This window comes from Crotalus tigris, unplaced genomic scaffold (genome assembly GCF_016545835.1).
Source record: "Crotalus tigris isolate CLP2741 ecotype Arizona unplaced genomic scaffold, ASM1654583v1 scf7180000018691.1937549, whole genome shotgun sequence".
NCBI lineage: Eukaryota > Metazoa > Chordata > Lepidosauria > Squamata > Viperidae > Crotalus > Crotalus tigris.
The window spans coordinates 1,390,285-1,410,796 of record NW_024097150.1 but is presented as its reverse complement, the minus strand read 5'-3'; the positions used below and the strand labels follow the sequence as shown (position 1 = coordinate 1,410,796).

General features: G+C 36.3%; 1 protein-coding gene across 2 annotated transcripts in view; it reads left to right on the top strand.

Annotated features, from left to right (window-relative positions):
* DSE (dermatan sulfate epimerase) overlaps positions 1-11,299 on the top strand; it is a 30,613-nt gene extending 19,314 nt beyond the window's left edge. For both annotated transcript variants that reach the window (XM_039355525.1, XM_039355526.1), the window contains 4 exons: positions 1,954-2,207; positions 3,610-3,849; positions 5,091-5,298; positions 8,547-11,299. In XM_039355525.1, the coding sequence (XP_039211459.1) occupies positions 1,954-2,207; positions 3,610-3,849; positions 5,091-5,298; positions 8,547-10,299 (2,455 nt within the window). In that variant the 3' untranslated portion in view covers positions 10,300-11,299. The remainder of the gene's footprint in view (positions 1-1,953; positions 2,208-3,609; positions 3,850-5,090; positions 5,299-8,546) is intronic.
* Positions 11,300-20,512: the final 9,213 nt, after the last annotated feature.

Here is a 20,512-nt window from a genome sequence, read left to right as displayed (position 1 = left end):
GCATCTCCATGTAAGCTCAGTCCACGGGAGAAGCCCTTTGAGCAGCTTAAGGCTTTGAGAGGATTCTATGCTATAACATTACAACCATCAGTTTTGAAGAGGTGCTTCAGTTGCTAGGTAAAACTGCCTCTCCAAATAATTACTGAACTCTATTTGGAGTCATCAGGAAATGTTTTATCCCAAATATGAAGAGATCTATTATTTTTAATGTGCAAAAGATAAACTAAGTCTAGTGATCCTACTTTGGAGCCATATGTATTTCAATACTTTTTATTAAACTGCAAGCTAGTTCGTAATAATATTATCTACCACTTTTGAGTTACTCTGTAGAGAAAAATCACATGGTACAATTATCTGGGGGCTATGTGACACCAAAATACAAATGTTGGATTATTTATTATAGCCTTTCCTCCTGCCAAAATTCCTCAGTAGAAGAGTTCATAACAAAATGCAGCTCATGATAACACACTCCATTTCCAGTTCTCTGCCTTGAGAAGAGAATAAAAGAGCAAAATCATTTTCATATACTTGTGTAAGTGGCCTCAGAACAGCCTTCCACAGTCTCAGTTTCAATGAATAGAATTCAACTGCTATAATTTCTCCAGCCAGGTATTACTGAGAATTCTAGGAGATGCCACTTAAAGCAATTTTTAAAAATAACTATTTTATACATTTAAATTTATGCGGCACCCAACTCCAATAGATTCCAATTCCAATTTAATTGCACTGGTATAGTTCCAGTAGTTTTTTTTAGAGAGCACAACAGTAGTGACAGGGAAACAAAACATTCATTCATTCATTCATTTGCTATAGCCACTCATCTCAGTTAATGATATGTCTAATGTCTTACAGTTAAGACACATTTTAAACATTTTTTAAAAAATCTTGAACCAAACCTAGAAATCAATAACATTTTTATTGTTTTTATGTAAGATTGATGGTGTGGAAGCAAAACAAGACCATGCGTCATACTATAGACTGAATAAAAAAAAAGCAGAGCTAAAAGAATTTTGGTAATATTAAATACTAGAATATTAACTGAAGTCTTGTTCTGAAAATGTAAAAGTGACCATGTAATCAATGCTTCAGTTGACATCATACAAATTCTGCCAAAGGTTGAAGGCTAACCTTACCTGGTTGCTTGGCCTCACGTGATGGAGAAGATGTGATGTTAGATACCATCTCATGTGTTAAAGGGAAAACACATCGATTTTTAATACAAACAAAACTTGAGTTTGTCTTCTTGATTCTCTGGACTGAAAATAATAACAAGAACAACAATTTGATTCAGGAAGGGTTGTTTTAGAGTAAATATGACTAATGAATTTTCAAACTAGTTTGAATTGAAAAACAGAATGATCTGCTATAAGTTGTTTGAAATTTTAATAAAGATTAAATTGAATAGACAAATTGTTTGAAATTGCAATGTTAATCTCAAGAAAGAAACTAGGTTTACAAACCCCAGAATTCTTGGATTAAACATAAATTCTTGCTATTGTAAAAGCAGAAGAAACCCACAATTTTAATGATGCAATTTGTTTATCTCACCCCCCCCCCAATCTTTTGTGTGATATCTGGGCATCTGGAAGGCTTACAAATAATATCCATCTCTTTGATAATGAACAGAGGACCATTAAGATTAGCTTGAAAATGAGCCAAGCCTCTTTTCCATTGTGGAAGGCAGTGTTCAGTTTATTCCCTGCACATTTCTGAATTACATTGCATTAATCTGTATGCAATTTTTATATGGCATGGGTCTTCAGCCCCAAGCAACGAAAAAGCTGAAGATAGGGAAAGATTAATATATGAGTGGAGAGGTGCATGCTCAGTATCAGCTGTTTGATGCAATTCTCAGTTTTCTATTTTAAAATCTGTAAAGTTTAAACAGTAATGTTTCTGTAGCCTGCATCTTTCTATAAGATGTGTAGAAATGATGCCTTTTCTCTTTTACAGGTTAGTGAAGGATGCTCCATGGGATGAGGTTCCCCTTGCTCACTCTTTGGTTGGATTTGCCACTGCTTATGACTTTTTATATAACTACCTTAGCAAGTCCCAGCAGGAAAAATTTCTGGAAGTAATTGCCAATGCCTCAGGATATATGTATGAAGCATCATATAGGCGTGGATGGGGTTTCCAGTATCTACATAACCATCAGCCTACCAACTGTTTGGCCTTGCTGCTAGGAAGCCTGGTTCTAATGAATCAAGGTAGGTTTTGAAAAACAAGCAACTCTTTTTTTTAAAGCTTGTGAGTTCCTAAGACCAAACAAAGTCTCTGAAAGCTCTAGGTATATGACTCCAGAATCCCTGAAAAAAATTGCAAATGAAATGTGATTTTTTTTTAATGTATCAGAAGTAGAAAATTGTTTAAAATATGGGATAAGCGCATGTTTTAAATTTTAAAATTAAATTAGTTAATTTTAAAATAATATAAAATTCAGGTTTTTTATTGCGATCCTGCTTCTGTCTTGGCCTTATTTAATTTTTATAGTGCAGCATCTTAGCCTTTTCTTAAAGATCTGATATGGCCCTTGGGCTAAAAAAAAATGCGTATATCGAAACTAGATGAATATAAATTTTTAATTCTCAGAATCATTAATCTCTGATTCTCAGAGTGTGTTTGAATTTCATCTGTTTATAGTAGGGTAGTTGTGTATACAGTATATATTCTGTATTTTTTATACAGCACCTTAAGAGAATGGGGATGATAGCATAAAGGATCCATCTGGCCCAACATCTAGCCCCACAACCAGTCAGGTGTTTCTGTAAAAGAACAAAAAGATGACAAAGACACCAACCCTTCTCAGTTTGTCCCAAGGAATTGATAGTCATTGATCTACTGCTTCAAACATGGAGTTTTCTTGTAGCCTGTCATGCAAATAAATATTGAATAGCTTATTCTCTAGAAATTAAGATTATTTTCTCTTAGAGATATTCACCCAGTGGCCACATTGTGCTATGAAGAAAGAAGAAGTACTAGTTTTCATCCTTCATGAATTTACTGCCAAAATTAAATAGATAATAATAGATGATAGGTAGGTAGATGATAGATAGATAGATAGATAGATAGATAGATAGATAGATAGATAGACAGACAGACAGACAGACAGACAGACAGACAGATATTTCACTGTGTCTGAGGTATTTTAAGTGAAAGAGAAAGGTTTCTTGTGCCCTTTTCTACATGCTGTACATAATTTTATAAATTTATATCACGTTTTCTTATTTTTTTCTTTTTCTAAATAAATATCCCAACTCCTTTAAGTTTGTTTTTTATCTAAAAGTTTTGTATATTTTTATGTACTATAGATTTTAATTTCCTTCTCTAATATTCCCAAGTAATATTAAATCTGCTCTTTTCACTGCAACCTTCTTGATGTTTTCAACAAACTCTTCACCATGAGTATAATATTTTTTATTATTACCAGTATTGACAAGACATAGATTCCTTGACAAAGGCAAGGCAAGTTTATGAATAGATCTAGTTTAAATGCTCCATGCAAAAACCACATGTAGACAAGCCCTATTTCAAGCCCAAGTAACTTGCAAATATTTCACACTTTAAAAGATCATATTACTAACATAAACTTGTTCGTCTTTTTTCTTACAGGTTATCTTCAGGAAGCCTATCTTTGGACTAAACAAGTCCTAACAATCATGGAGAAATCTATAGTTCTACTGCAAGAAGTGACAGATGGCTCCCTGTACGAAGGAGTAGCTTATGGCAGCTATACCACCAGATCTCTTTTCCAGTACATATTCCTTGTCCAAAGGCATTTTGACATTAACCACTTTAAACATCCCTGGCTTAAGCAACATTTTGCTTTTATGTATAGAACAGTTCTTCCAGGCAAGTAACACAACTTAAACTACCTTATAAACAAGTATTAATTCTTAGGTGGAAAGCCCAACTGCAAGCGGCTATACATCACGACAGACTGTTTTACAAATAGCAAGAGCACTTAGACTTATATTCTGCTTCACTTATATTCTGCTTTACTGCCCTCTCTAACTGGTTTACAGCATATTGCCCCAACAATCTGGATCCTCATTTTCCCAACCTTGGAAGGATGATAGGTCGACCTTGAGCTGGTCAGGATCGAACTGCTGGCAGTCAGCACAATTAGTCTGCAATACTGCATTCTAACCACTGTGTCACCATGACTCTTATGTAGATATTAAATTTTAATATTCTAAGGCAGGGGTGTCAAACTTGCAATGTCACGTGACGTGTTGCGATGTATTGTGACTTTTTTTCCATTGCCAGCAATGTGGGCATGTTTTTGGCATGATGCATCTGGCCTGCAGGCCGGCAGTTTGACACCCCTACTCTAAGGAATGCATTCTCCAGTCCACAGAGGTTATCAAACAAACACAAAAGCCTTGCTATTTTCAAACTTAGATTACTGTATCTCAAAGTGTTAATTTAAGATGATCATAAGAATTCTAAACCTCCTTAATACCTAGCATAGCAGAGGGAAAATTCCATATTTTCAAAGACTTGGGCTGTAAAGCCTTCCAGTTCTAAGGAATATCTAATAAATTGCATCATAAGGAACATTTTTGAATAGACAAAACTTGTCATTCATTATCATGGGGGAAAAAAGATACACCTTATAGCACGAAATAACATATTATAAATTAAAGTATCATTAACTAATAATAAATGAAGCTTCTAGACTGAAAAATAAGGTAGAGAATTTTTCACAAATGAACTTAGAGAAATGTAGAGAAAAATATTTAATATGATATAACAGCTATGTTCAATATTAATTTTAAATGATACAGTTTAAACAAGATAATTTAAGTGAAGCATTAACTAGATTTTAATATGCTACAAAGAATTCTCTGTAGACATTCTGTGTGTAAATCCGAGCACATTAATGTTTTATAGTCTGACAATTTAATGATCTGATACTTTAGGGGGAAAATGCTATTAAAACTTTTATTAGAACCTTACAAATAGATATAATATTACCAACATTGTATGTAATATTGTAACTCATTAGGAGCTCTTTCTACTTTCCATCACTTAAATATGCAATATTAAGTAATATGTTTACTTGCATATGTTTTAATTTTTCCTCCTAGGATTCCAAAGAACTGTTGCTATTGCAGATTCTAACTACAATTGGTTTTATGGTCCAGAAAGCCAGTTGGTTTTCCTAGATAAATTTGTTATGCGCAATGGCAGTGGAAACTGGTTGGCTGATCAGATTCGAAGGAACAGAATACTTGAAGGCCCAGGGACACCTTCCAAAGGACAGCGTTGGTGCACACTTCATACAGAGTTTCTCTGGTATGAAATAAGTAAATATGTAATCAGTGGGCTACACTAGGGGTGGACAAGAGAAGGCAGGCACAGAAGTGAGTTTAGATATGTTTGCAGAAAGATATTGCATTTGTACCATTCTTTCTCAGCTGCACATTCCCAAGAAAGCACCGGGTTAAATAAGTACTTTTACTTTAGAAAAATCAATACATATTCTGTGCGTGTATTCTGTGCATGAATCTAGAAGAGTTAGCAACAGCATGGGTGGCAGTTGTATATAGCCTGAAATAGTGTAGAACAGGAACTGAATTGGCTTTAACAAACTAAGCGATCAAGGCAGTTAGCCCAACTGCTAGAAGTTAGCCCAACTGCTCCAGTGTGGCATTCATTTTGATTCTTCATCATTTGATTATGGAAAATGGGCAAATGTCAAATGGACTTTTTGATGCAGTAGATGAGATAGAACTTTCTTAATATGTGCCATGAAATAGTATTCTCTATCAGAGATGAGATTTGGCAAACTATAGTTCCAGAAAGTTTGTGGAAAACAGATGAGTCGTTTTGGAAGTAGATGAGCAGGGAATGAAATGAGCAGCCTTACAAAATAAAATGAGTCTTATAAAAACAGTTAGTTACGTAGAGGCATTCAGACTCTTGAAACAAAATGGGTTAGTAATAACATTCAAAGGTGTTGTCCCAATGTCCCTAAGAGGCAGGGATGTAATAATCCAGCTATAACTTGTTGGAGATAGGCTTGGCATAGAAACAAGTTAGGTAAAGTAATATAATGCTTAACATTTGTTTTAACATGGTACTACTGAACATTGTGGAGGAAACATGGATAGTTTCAAGTATGTTTTGCACTGTTGGAGGTATCTGAACTTACCTTTAGGTTTGTTGACTTTTTATACTCAGCAGTGTTGGAGTTTTGGAGAACCAAGGGGTTGTTGGTTAGCATAAGCTATGTATTCTTCCATTTTGCTTGCTTTGCATGTTCTGGTTGGCTCCTATGAATGGTTCCTATGAATGGATGCTGCTTGCAAATGATTAATGCCTTGTTGATAGATTACTTGTTTGGCCAATAATGTGTTAGTTCTATTTTATCTCTGTGTTGGTTGGTTCTTGTTTGGTGGTGTTGATAGTTGCTTGACAGTATTGCTTGGCAGTGACGTTTTTCTCTTGTAATTGTTGAAATATAGTTTGGCTTTTGGCTTTCGTTATTTGGTTGGTAAGGAGTTATTCTAGGTCTTGGTTGATTCCTGTGTGATTTGTGGAATGTGGTTGTAGGTTGGGCTGATGTGCTTATGATTTTGATAGAATTAACTCAGTACATCTCTTGATCACTATCTAGTCAGTCAGAGTACTAGGCTTCTAAGAACTCCCTTACATTTTTAAAATCTCTTTTGTGAGAATATTTCACTATTTTCCTATTGAGATTAGTGAGGTCATATTGAGTCTTTTTACAGCTAGTCAATGTTCAAGGATATAGCTTGCTAATCTTTTGTCTGTTTTGGTCTATGCAGTGATGCTTGCATTTTATTTTGTAGATTACTCCTGTTTTGTCTTCCTTTGGTACTGCGGCCTTGGATTTGCTTAGAATGCTTTATAGGGACTTTGTTTATTTGCTTACTTCAGAAATTTCAAATAGCTGGAACAACCTTTTAACATAATCCAAAGTGCCTTTGATGTAGGTAGCATTATTCTTTCTATGAATTGTGATGCTTCTGCTATTATTTAGCAGTGTAGCAAGTTACAGAAAGTAGAAATCATAACATTTTTTAAATACAATGGATACACCTGCCATTTGGAATATGTTCTTTTAAGATGTCCTTCAGTGAAGGCTGGCAAGTATCCTTTACTTAGCAACCAGACAAGTCCCTGTGACTAAAAATTGTCCAACTGAGATTGAAAAGCATTTCAAACAATTGAGGATCACAGATAATATTTCATTAATGTTCCTGCTTTGCTATTAAATAGATAAAACTGAAAAATCCGTTTCAATCAATGTGGGTTGTTTTCATGGCTTTTTAATTATTATTCAGAGTATGACAATTAAAAAGTAAATCCAATTATATTCATCGGGACTTACTGCTGAGCCGATATTTTAGAGTAGACTTTTTAGTGTGCAATCCTCTTACAAACATACTTAAAAGTAAGTCCACCTAAGTTCAGAAGAACTTATTTGAAAGAAAATACGAATATGACTGAAGTATTGGCTATTTTAATATGGAAATTTGCCATGTGTCCATTTAAGCCCTGATTTAAGCAAGCCCCAATTAGTTAAGAGGATTGGTGGCAGGTTTAAAGGACTCATTATGTTCTATTTGCATGCCACTTGGGCATCTTTTCAGCCCAACATTTTGCATATTTAGTCAGCAGTTTTTTTCACTGCATACATTCAGGCTGAAGTGTGTGTGTGTGTGTGTGTGTTTCATTGCTAGTAAGGCTTTTTTAAACTGATGAATATTTGTTTTAATACATCTTGATACTTTTTCAACTAATTTGCCACCTGAGTGTTCTTGTGAACTTTAAGCTAATTCTCCATTATACTTTATAACTGGCCCAGTTCAACCCAATGCAGTGTCTCTAAGTATGTGGGATTCCCATTATTTTCATCCAGTATCAGATAAAAGAAAGCTGCTTGATACAATATACCAATCCTGAAAATGTGCAGAATTTTTTTTTTCTTGCCAAAGAAATATAATTTTGTTAAATGCAAAACTTGCTGTTCTGCTTAACTTCTCCTTTGTCTGCAGAGCCTTCTTCCCTCTGGATGATCCTTTTCTATTTCAGATATAAAGATTTTATACTAGAAAGGGCAGAAGGATTGCTAATGGACAAGCGCAAACATTATTTAAACCAGACAGATATTTGAAAGGGCAGTGCCTGGAATGGAGCAGGGTTTTTTTCTAAATAAGTTTGCATTTTGAGTTCTTCAAATTCAGCCTACTTTTTATCAGATATATTTTTTCCAGAAATTCTAAACTATGTCAAAGCACAAATTCCTAAAATGCAAGCTATTATATTGTCTATATAAAGCAATAAGCAAACATTTACACAGTCTTCTTCATTAAAGACTATCGCAGAGTGGAATACTGTTTCATATTAACACTGACAAATGACTTCATATTTTTACATAGTAAAAAATGGAATACTGTAGTAATGTGGTTTCTTTTCATGTTTTTATTATTTCTGTCGCATCTTGAAATGCACTGATTCATGATGACTTGTAAATGGAATAAATCAACAGCTCATTCTCTTTATGTTTTTGAAAGGTATGATTCAAGCCTGGGATTTGTCCCTCCACCAGATTATGGTATTCCCAAACTTCATTATTTCGAAGACTGGGGAGTTGTAACCTATGGAAGTGCTCTGCCGGCCAAAATCAACAGCCCCTTCCTCTCCTTCAAATCAGGAAAGCTGGGAGGACGTGCAATCTATGATATTGTTCACCAGAACAAGTACAAAGAATGGATCAAAGGTTGGAGGAACTTCAATGCTGGGCATGAGCACCCAGATCAGAACTCGTTTACATTTGCCCCCAATGGTGTACCTTTCATAACAGAAGCTCTGTATGGACCAAAGTACACATTTTTAAATAATGTGCTTATGTTTTCTCCAGCTGTATCGAAGAGCTGTTTTTATCCATGGGAAGGGCAAGTTACTGAAGACTGCTCATCAAAGTGGTTGAAATATAAACATGATCTGGCTGCAGATTGCCAAGGGAGAGTAATTGCTGCTGTAGAAAAAAATGAGATCATCTTTATCAGAGGAGAAGGAGTGGGTGCATACCACCCTAAACTAAAGTTGAAAAGTGTACAAAGAAACCTATTACTTCTTCATCCCCAGCTTCTCTTGCTAGTGGACCAAATCTATCTTCAAGATGATAGTCCTGCCAAAATAGCAACTAGCTTCTTCCACAACGTTGATGTGCCATTTGAAGACACTGTTATTGATAATGTCCATGGAGCCTTCATTCAGCAACAAGACGGGATCTACAAGATGTACTGGATGGATGATACTGGATATAGTCAAAAAGCTATCATTGCCTCAAGAATGTATCCCAGAGGCTACCCTTACAATGGGACAAACTACGTGAATGTTACTACTCATCTGCGTAGCCCAATCACTAGAGTTGTATACCTCTTCATTGGACCTTCCATAGATGTCCAGAGTTTCAGTGTCCATGGGAATTCTCAGCAGCTGGATATTTTTGTAACCACCAGTGAGCATGCTTATGCCATCTATCTGTGGACCGATGAGAATAAAAGCCACTCTATCTTTGCACAAGTTATTGCAGACCATCAAAAAGTTGTGTTTGAGCGAGCTTCTGCAATTAGGAACTCCCCAGTTACAGGAGTAAAAGACAATATCGAGATAGTAGAGAAAAACCTTCAGCATTTCAAGCCTGTGTTCCAGCAGTTAGAGAAGCAGATCCTTTCACGTGTGCGGAACACTGCTAGCTTCAGAAAGACAGCTGAACGCCTACTCCGGTTTTCAGATAAGAGACAGACAGAAGAAGTCATTGACAGGATATTTGCAATTTCTCAGCAGCAACAAAACAGGGCAAAAAAGAACAAAAAGGTGGCTAAAGGCTACAAATTTGTGGATGCTGGCCCGGACATATTTGCACAAATTGAAGTCAATGAAAGAAAAATTCGGCAAAAAGCACAAAGCTTGGCCCAAAAAGAATTGCCTGTGGATGAAGAAGAAGAAATGAAAGATCTTCTGGATTTTGTAGATGTTACCTATGCGAAAGACAGAAACAGTAGGCCAATCAAAGTTCAACCTGGTCTGTCCCAAATGTTTTCTACTGCTCGAAGCAGTGCTCCTTTGGCGTCAGCATCTTACACACGTCTTTTCCTCATTCTGAATATTGTCATTTTCTTCGTTATGCTAGCAATGCAACTCACCTGGTTCCAGAAAGCCAAGAGCTTACATGGGCAAAGATGCCTTTATGCCATCTTGTTAATCGACAGTTGTATATTACTGTGGCTATATTCTTCTTGTTCCCAATCACAATGCTAGGGGGAGAAAAAGACTGTAAACGCCATTTGACCATTCTATGGTTAGGTATGTTTATGCAAAGTTGCAGAATATATTTTCTTTTCTGAATATATTCCAGGAAATAGCTATGGAATAATTGTTCTCTTTTAATCAGAGAAGATGAAATTAATGGGCATTGAGACATTTGACACATTTCTCAGATCACCACCTACATACGGGTCAAGTCTGTTCTATAAATGAATGTCATGTGCTTTTATTATGAATTCAATATGTGCATTTAATTTTCTTCTTCAAAAGCAATTTTCCTTGTCACTGAGTTGATTTACTGTATTAATTTTCGAACATATGCAACTGGGATGGTTTAATCAAAATCTTCTGGTTGTTATCATATGGATAATCTTCAGATAATAGTTCTCAGTGGTATATATTCCTTTTCACTGTTTTGCCTGTTTTAAAATACTGATGCTATTACAATTAGCATTTTCTTTTAAGTGTGGATACCATTTCTTCCCAGTTAGCCCTCAGACTTTATTTGTTTTGCTTCCACCCTAGTCAATAACTCAGAGGATCCTCTTTCAAATGTGACCTGTCATAGGATAGAAAAACCGTCTGGGCTAAGAGATGTATCTAACTTTAAATGAACCCTTGAAAGCTTCCATAGATATTCTCTTTCCATTCAGCCTCTTTTCCCATTAATCTAAGAAAACAATTATGGCTAAAGCATAGCATATTATCATTGTTTGAGTCCAGGATCCAAGTTGTATGAGCATACATTATATAAAATACAATGTATCCATAATCTAATGTCACAGACAGAAATGGTATTTTTATGAAACATTCAAACAGATTAGGTCTTCATAATTTGCTATAACTCATCAAATATTAAGTGATCAATGTATATCAGACATGTTAAACACAAGGCCCGGGGACCAGATGCGGCCCGCGAAGCCATCCTGGAAACAGTGAGGGAACAGCCCCCACTGCCTTGGTATTGACCCTGGCCAGCCAGGAGCCAATGTTCAGTTTTGTGGTGGCTATCTATGCTGAAACGCATTCAGACTTAGCTCCATAAGCCTCCCCCCCCCCGCATGGCCTGAGAGGAACAGTGAGGCTCCTCCTGTGGACCATGCCTTGGTACTTGGGCCGGTCCCACCCCCTTCTGCCAGAGACCCTCAGATCTGTCTCACTCCTGCCCAGGCCCCCACAGGTACCCTTGACGCAAATGATGTAGAGCTTGCCATGCCCACCCAGTAAGCCACACCCACTCCACGCCCACCCAGTAGGCTGCACCCACCCTGGCCATACCCACTGCCCCCCTGAGGGCAACCGCAATGCTGATGTGGCCCTCAATGAAATTTGAGTTTGACACCCCTGATGTATATCAATGTGTCAAGCAGTTTACTTGAGAAATTATGCAGAATATAAAATTGTTAAAGTTCTAGAAAGTAGAAGACCACTGAGGATGGAAGAACATACATCTGGTAGTCATTGATAATGGTATATTAGAAGGTTGCTTTCAATGCATAAGAAGATGTTATTTGTTGCAGTGTTTCTCTATAAAAATTGCAGCCTTTTCTTGGGAACACATTGGAAGTAGTTGATAAGTGAAGCCTTTGACCCTGCTAGATTTGGGTATCAAGCCAATAGGTACTAGAAATTGTTCAAACAAAGAATACTTCTGACAACCAAAAACTTTGTTTTAAAGAAAATAGCATTTGTCCCAAATGTCTTTTGCTAAATAAATAATTTCAGTTATGCATATACTTGGTTATTGATGATTACTGTTCAGTAAAGAAGATACAAATTCCTCTTTCTTTATATATGAACCTCACAGAATTTGTTGCTCAGGGGTAACTTTACAGCCTTAATATTTGTTAAATGTCTGATGGGTATATAAAGGTGTTTGGACACATTCCCCATAACACAAAGCAAAATCAAGCTCCAAGAACCAAGAATGACACATGGAATTATTTTTAAGTTGTTTCTTTTTAGTTGTTCACCTATAGACAGAATCTTGCCTGACTAAACTGTGAACTGTTAGGGAGGGGCCATCTTAACCCTCTTCCTGCCTACCAAACTTCCCAAGCTCTGCTGCCTCTTTGCCCTCTGAGAAGCAGCCCCTCCCTCCTTGGACTCCAGACTACATTCCACCCCAGGTAATGAATTATATCATTCTATCAACCCACTCCAATCTGTGCCTTCCATAACCTAGCAGTTGTGATATAATAGCTTTAGAATTAGTGGCTGATTTCAGATGATACATACATATAATAATAAATATGAAAGTTAGAGAAAGTAGCTCATAAATGAGTATATATGGGGGTTGTTTTCTGCAGAAATGGATATAGTATGTGAAATTGCACCCAAAATAGAAATTAGAAATGCAATTTAAATACAGATTTTCATGCACATAAAAAAAAATCCAAACTTATATGAAAATAAGACAAAACAGACTTGATTTTTTTGAAAAGAGAAAACCATTGCACAATAGGTGGCTTCATCTCCAACCCTACTTTTAAGAAATGCTTAGTTCACACAATACAGGTAATGGTGGTTGGAGGTGGGACAGGTAATTTGGCATATAGTGGACTCACACATTGCGTTGCATGTTTTGCATTTACAATTAAGCAGGAGGAAATGAAAACATAAACATCCCCTCCATTGGTCCTATAAAATGCAAATGCCAAACAGCCCACTCATCCCTTGTTTGGACTTAATATGCTTGCCAGTTAAAATTAAATTCAAAACAGGACAGATTCCCCAGATCATTAGTAGCAAAGAAAAAAAAATCCTATTCCATCTGCCTAAAAGAGATTTTTTCTTTAAAGCAATGAAGGTCAGTCAAAGTTTAAGGATTCCAGTGTGGTATACTCTCTGAATATTAGATGTTCCACTGTCTTTTAAGAACAAATTAATTTGTTGAGCTACAGACTTCAAAACTGCAGCTGTGTTTGGGTAACATTTATCTACATATTGGCAGAGAAAGTTTATTCCAAGTTGGGTTGTCTTCCTTTTTTAAAATGGCTAAAGCTTTTACAAATTTTCAGAATTGTTCTTCTATTGGAACAGAACCTGACTGATATTTCTTTCTGAAATTTGTATATGTAAGGTTTTCACATATATTAGCCTGTAATGTAAGTTGAATAAGCCACATCTTGAAATTTAATATTCACAACAAAAAAATATCACCTGTATTTTTCTATTCCTTTCCAAATTTTTAAAATTCCATTGTTGGCTCATCACATTTTTTCCACTGCTGTTATAATAATAAAACTTTACTGATTAACCATTAGGATATATCAGAATATAAGATATATATTTTTTCTTCTCTTCAGTCTTGTCTGATTCTTGGAGAGTGCCTGGACAAGTCCATGCAGTTTTCTTGGCAAGGTTTTTCAGAAGTGGTTTGCCATTGTCTCCTTCCTAGAGCTGAGAGAGGGAGAGAGAGAGAGAGGGACTGTCCAAAGCCACCTAGTTGACTTTGCAGCTATGGCAGGATTAGAACTCATGGTCTTCTGATTTCTAGCCTGATGCCTTAACTACCACACTAATTCAAAGGATTTTAAAGATTACTATATAAATGAGACCAGATGTCTTTCTTTTGGTATTGATACACACAAAATTGGAAAAAGTCATGGAACTTTACTTTTGTATGTGATAACATAGTATAAGATTATACTATGTACAAAGATGGAAAGTTTCTGTACTATCCACAAGGGAGGAATGGTTGATGAAATTGATAGAACTTGCTGAGATGGTCAAATTGACCTGAAAAAAACAACAACACAGTTATCTATGTTTACTGCTAACTGGAAAAGCTTTATGGTCTTTTTTTTTTTGTAAAACAGAAAAACATAAACATATGATTTACGGTTTTAGACAGTATAGAAAGATTATTTGGCAACCATACAATATTTGGTAAATTTATAATAGTAGTTACTGCTGTAAAGATCAGAAACCACTTCCTTGTATCTTTTTCTTTTTTTCTTTCTTGCACTTTTAACGCTCTCTTTAATTCCTTTCTTTTTCTTTTTCTTTTCCTTCTTACTTTATATTAGTTTGTATTACTGTGTACGTGTGCTTGTGTGTATACATAAAATGTAGACAGTCATTCCTATTAAAATAAAAATGGAAAAATCCAGGCCTTTGTGGCTCAAAGGAGCCACCTAGTGGAATATAAGTGCAAATACTGAGCACTGAAATATTAAACGTTGTAGTTTGCTTTTATTAAAATAACTTTTATATGCAGAAGCAGTGCTTTTTTTCTAAAAAAGAAAAGTGCCGGAATTCACACATGTCATACAACACGCCTTGCCTATTCTACAAGGTTCCATCCAAAAAAGGTGCCGGAACTCCATTCTGGGCGTTCTATGAGAAAAAAAGTCCTGCGCAGAAGAATCTTCTTCCCATCATGTTAATCAAGAAAAATCAGAATGTAGCTTTTTTCTTAACAACAGCTATCACACATTTTAGAACAGGACAGGATCTTCAATTTTAAGATCTGGTGACATATCTGGAATTTTGAAAAGTGAAAAATTTTGTGGGCACTTTTGCAAAATGGCTGCTGGGGATTTATCCATTTTCAAAATGACTACCATCAGGGACATAAGATTCTCAAATTGTGTTTTGCAGGAGCCTATCTGCCATTCTTTATGGTCTCCATCCTGCAGGTTATTCTTTTCTACCCCTGCTTATCTTTGTCTTGTTCTGGATTGGAGGAGAGGGGAGATTTCCAAACAGACACCCATCACTTTTATCTTCTAAGAAAACTCATGGGGCCTATTGGAAACCCAGAGAAGTCATTGGAAATGAAGATGATGTTGTAGGCTGGTGTTTTGTTCTGTAGCACACCAGCTTGTCCTATATCTCTATGATGACTCTGGTGGCCCAGTGGTTAGAATGCAGCATCGCAGGCTAACTTATTACTCTCTGCCAGCAGTTCGATTCTGACCAGCTCAAGGTTGACTCAGCCTTCTTCTGAGGTTGGTAAAATGAGGACCCAGCTTGTTGGGGGCAATTTGCTGACTCTCTAAACCGCTTAGAGAGGGCTGTAAAGCACTATGAAGCGGTATATAAGTCTAAGTGCTATTTCTAGTTTTAGCTTTATATCTGTAATTATCTTATATACTTTCATATTAGTCCATCCTTCAAAATATTTGTATGTTTTAATCTTCACGATTTATCTGTAGGTAATCCACAGATGATTTATTTTTCATGATATTTTAATGAAAGAGTTCAACAAACAGCTTATCTATTGATGGGCTTATTTGCAAATATATAAAAGATATAAAAATAGTTTTTAAAAGTATTTATGTATATATTCACAGATAAACCCATCGGTGGATAAGCCAAACTCAGTTTTGGGGTGCATTTTGGCACCTAAACTTCTCAGCTTATTCATGAGTATAGACGGTATATCCCTCTATCTTAAAAGCCAGGAGTGACTGGGAGTGTAGGGAATATCATAGGAAGCATCTGTGGACACATGGTCACTCCCCAAGCAAGGAAAACAGATGATTGTAAAAACAACTCATGCTATATTAAGTAACATAGTCCCTTAAGAAGTCTCCTAAGGGACAAATAACTTTGGTATATCTTATTATTCTGCTCAAGTACAGAGGTTCTTCATTCCTTCTTGTATGGAGTAATGACTAAGATTTTGCATGGGCATTCATAGAAAATTGAGAGATGTCAAAATGATCATTTATATGTACAGTGATATAAGGCATTCTGGTATGCAAGCAGGTGGCCTTTCTATCACAATCAATGTTGTGTTGATAAGATGGCTGCTCTATTTTCAACATCAGTAAACCCCACTATCTTGTTAATAACAATGTGCCCAACGTTCCTTAATTGTAGCTTATGATCTTTGGATGTCATTATTGATAAATACATAAAACCATGCAAATAATCAAAATATCATGAAAAATAGACAATCCATGGATTACCCATGGATAAACCAATTGTGAAAATTAAAATATACATTTTTTTTTAATTTCAGGATGCCTAGAGTCACTTTCCTGTGAGATATCGATATATATCAGTGAGCTACAGATATATCAGAGTTACTGTATCAGTGAGATGGGTGGCATAGAAATTAAATAAATATATAAACTGTGAGAATTCAATCAATCCATGTTTTGTCACTTATCTCCCTCCTGGTTGCAAATGATATTTTGCAAAGAAATCTTGAAGCACACTCTGGTCCCTAAATTGTTATGCTACCGAACCAAGATAGTGTCAGCGGCAAGTATCATCTGAGCAGAACATAATTAAACCTCCATGCTTTCAGTTTTTTAGTCCCTCCTATTCAGTTTTATCTGGTGTTTTACTAATATGACTCAGCTCTTACTATTTCTCATTCTAGCATGTGCCCAGATGTTAGGGAGCCTTACTGAACCTTGACATCTCTTCTCCCATGATAATGCAGTGAACTTTCAGCAGCAAACACTTAAAAAGGAAATGTAAGCAGTTTACTTAAAACATTCTGCAAGCAGTTGAACGTAAGCTGCATAACCCAAAACTGCAATATATGATCAGAAATACGACAAAAGTACAACAGAGGTCTTCAAACTTGGCCCTTTTATGACTTGTGGACTTCAACTCCCAGAATTCCTCAGCCAGGCACATTTGGCTGAAGAATTCTGGGAGTTGAAGTCCACAAGTCATAAAAGGGCCAGGTTTGAAGATCCCTGAAGTACAATGAAAATATAGCAGATGTTTAGATCTGAAGACTATATTCAAGTGATATGCTCAATAATTGGTGCAGTGTTACCTATCAAGAGTTGATGTAGCTAGGAGGGGAAGAAGCAGTAAGGCTTGGAGGATTGAACATGGGATGGATCACACAGGAACAATGTAAACCTCTCAAAGTCTGAGTTCATGCTCCTTCTTTCTCTTGGCTCTTAACCTTGATTGATCTTTCTTTGCTTGCCTAGAGCCTTTTTATATTTGTGATCGTTATCCACATTTGCCATCCTGCTAGTTTATATTGGGACTGGTTGAACTTATTCAGCAGATGTTGACCACTTTTACAAACTGAAACTGAATTTGTCCAATATCTGTCTCAATCTGCACTTTTGATTATAGCCTCCCTCTTCTCTGTTTAGTTCTTCCTGCAAATGAATGCTTACTTTCTACATTTCACTTCCCATTTATTTAAAACAGTTCACAATTTCAGAAAAATGACAGAGAAAGTTCATTTAGACAGAATCAAAACTACCTTTCTTGTTTTGCAGGGGGAGACTGAAATTCAAGTCCCCCAATGATCAATTGTGATTTTGAGTCATTCACACACTTTTGCAACCCAATCTACCTCACAGGGTTCTTGCAAAAATTAAGATACGTCATAATGTTAGCAGTCTTGGGTTCTTGGAGGAAAAGAAGGATAAAAAAACTAGCAAGCCAAGAAACAAAATATGGTAAAAACTGTAAAATCCAAGATGAAATTGATAACCGGTGGAATTCATGGGGAGCATTTAAAATGGATGAAAACAACATTACAGCACTGGGACACAAGATCCATTTTTCTACAAGTGGTACAAAGTCACACATATAGCCTATAGGGGCAGAGCTTGCAGCATGACACTGTTTTCAGCATTTTGACTGCAACAATGGGATAATGCAGATACACAACTTACAATCATTCATTCAGCAACTGTTATATGTTACAATTGCTTTGAAAATAATAACTTATGACCGGCCCTTGCACTTACAGCAATCACAGCATCCCCACATTACATGATCAAAATTCAGCTGCCTGGCAATTGGCATGTATTTACATGTATTTGCAGTGCTTCAAGGTCATATGTTCAACATTTCTGACCTTTACAGCTGACTTCCAAGGCAATGGGGGAAGCTGAATTTGCTTAATGATTGCATGATTCACTTAACAGCTGCTGTCATTCATTTAACAACAGTAACAAAAGGGGTCATAACATTTGATGCAATTCGCTTAACAGCTACTGTACCTTCCTTAGCAATGGAAATTCTGGTCCTATCTGTGGTTGTCAGTTGTGAACTACCTCTGTGTCTAACTCAAGCTAGTAATGGAAACAACAAGAAATGTTAAGGAGGAAGTTTACTTTATACTAAATTTAGATCATGCTGCAGTTTCAAGCATGCCTGTTTGCTCATTTGAAGGAAACTTATAGTGAAGGAGAAGTTACTGTAAGAACAAAGTTTGAAGAAACAGAATGGTTCAGCTATAGAAAGGAGTGAGACGAGGATCAGACTATCCTTCTTAACTTTTATTAAAATATTTAAGAAAAATAAATCATAATAGAAGGATTGGAATGGGTAGCAGATGGAATCAAAACTGGAGAATAAAATCCAAAATTTTAAGTATGCAAAATGTAGCACCATGGATAACTACAGAAGGGGATCAAGAGAAGCAAATGATAAAGTGTGCATCAACTCATCACAATGTCATTCCCCATAGCTCTCAGCAATCTGGTTGTGAAACTACTGTACAAAAGGGTAGAACTTGCATCGTGATGCCACAAAACCTGTTTCATCATTTTAGCACTTTCATAGCCATAAAATTGAAGAAGCCTATGAATACTATCCTGTTGATTTAAAATAAAGAATGATACTTAAAAAAGCAGAATAACAGTGTTGGACGGGACCAACCTCCTGCTCAAGCAGGAAACCCTATACCATTTCAGATGAATGGTTGTCCAATCTCTTCTTAAAAACCTCTAGTGTTGGAGCACCCACAGTTTCTGGAGGTAAGTTATTCCACTGGTTAACTGTTCTGTCAGGAAATTTCTTCTTAGTTCTAAGATGGTTCTCTCATTGATTAGTTTCCATTCATTGCTTCTTGTCCTGCCTTCAGGTGCTTTGGAGAATAGGTTGACTCCCTCTTGTTTGTGGCAGCCCCTCAAATATTGTAACACTGCTATCATGTTACCCCTAGTCCTTCTCTTCACTAGACTAGACATACGCAATTTCTGCAACCATTCTTCATGCGTTTTAGCCTTCGATCCCTTGTTGATCTTTGTTGCTCGTAGAGATGAATCATAGAGTAGCAATGTGATATAGGAAACAAATACAGTAGAGATGAATGATAAAGCTGCATATAAGGTAAACATAACTCCTGTAACACTCTCCTCTGCCCTCTTTCTAGAATCTCAACATCTCTTTTTTATCATAGCAACCGAAACTGAATGCAATATATTCCAAGTCTGGTTTTACCAAGGCATTATAAAGTGGTATTAACACTTCACATGATCTTGATTTTATTCCTCTGTTAATGCAGCCTAGGACAGTGTTGGCTTTTTTGGCAACTGCCGCACAAAGTTTACGTTGTACCCAGGAGACTGATTCAGGCTTTTTCAAGTCTTCAGTGAAGGTGAATTACAAAGCTAATATAGGACCAGCAAGGATCAGACCTGATGTTGTTGTTGTTGTTGTTGTTAATTGCGAAGTCATGTCCGACCCATCGCAACCCTATGGACAACGTTCCTCCAGGTCTTACTGATATGGTGCCTGAATTGCTGAGACACACATTAAGATGATCTTCATAAGTAGGTACCAGACAATAGTTACAGGAACAAACACCTCAAAGGACAGTATCATAATTGAGGAGGATTTTCAGAGGGTGGAAAAATGGGCAGGAATCAGCAAGATGAATTTTAACAGGGACAAAATCCTACATTTGGGCAGGAAAAAAAAAATCAAAGTCACAAGTATAGGATGGAGGTGGAAGCAATAGATATGAAAAGGATCTGCATTTCTTAGCAGATCACAAGTTGAACAGGGGGCAAAAGAGATACAGATATAGATACAGATACAATTCTAATCCAGATAGGGTAGAATTGCTCAGTATTATTTCAAAACAAGAAGAAGCAGATTTAGCTGGACATCAGAAAAAAAAAGAATCCTAATAGTAAGATTTAACTGACAATGGAATGGATTTTCTTGGGAGGTGGTGGACTCTCTTTTGCTTGAGGTGATTGAACAGAGGTGAGGCTGAATGGCATCTGTCAGGGATGTTAAAATGGATTTCTGCGCTGGGCAGGTTTTGAATTAGGTGAATTCTCTAAGATCCTTCTAACACTGGCATTCCATGACTCTATAATTCTTATTCGGTTGGAAAGAAATTAAACAGCCTATGGCTTTAACAAATTAATGCTGTGTCTCTTTTTTTACTTGGTAGATAAGATATTATTTGCTTAATAATATCAGCATGAACTTTTTTTTTTTCTTGCCCCAGAAAATGAAAATGAAACTG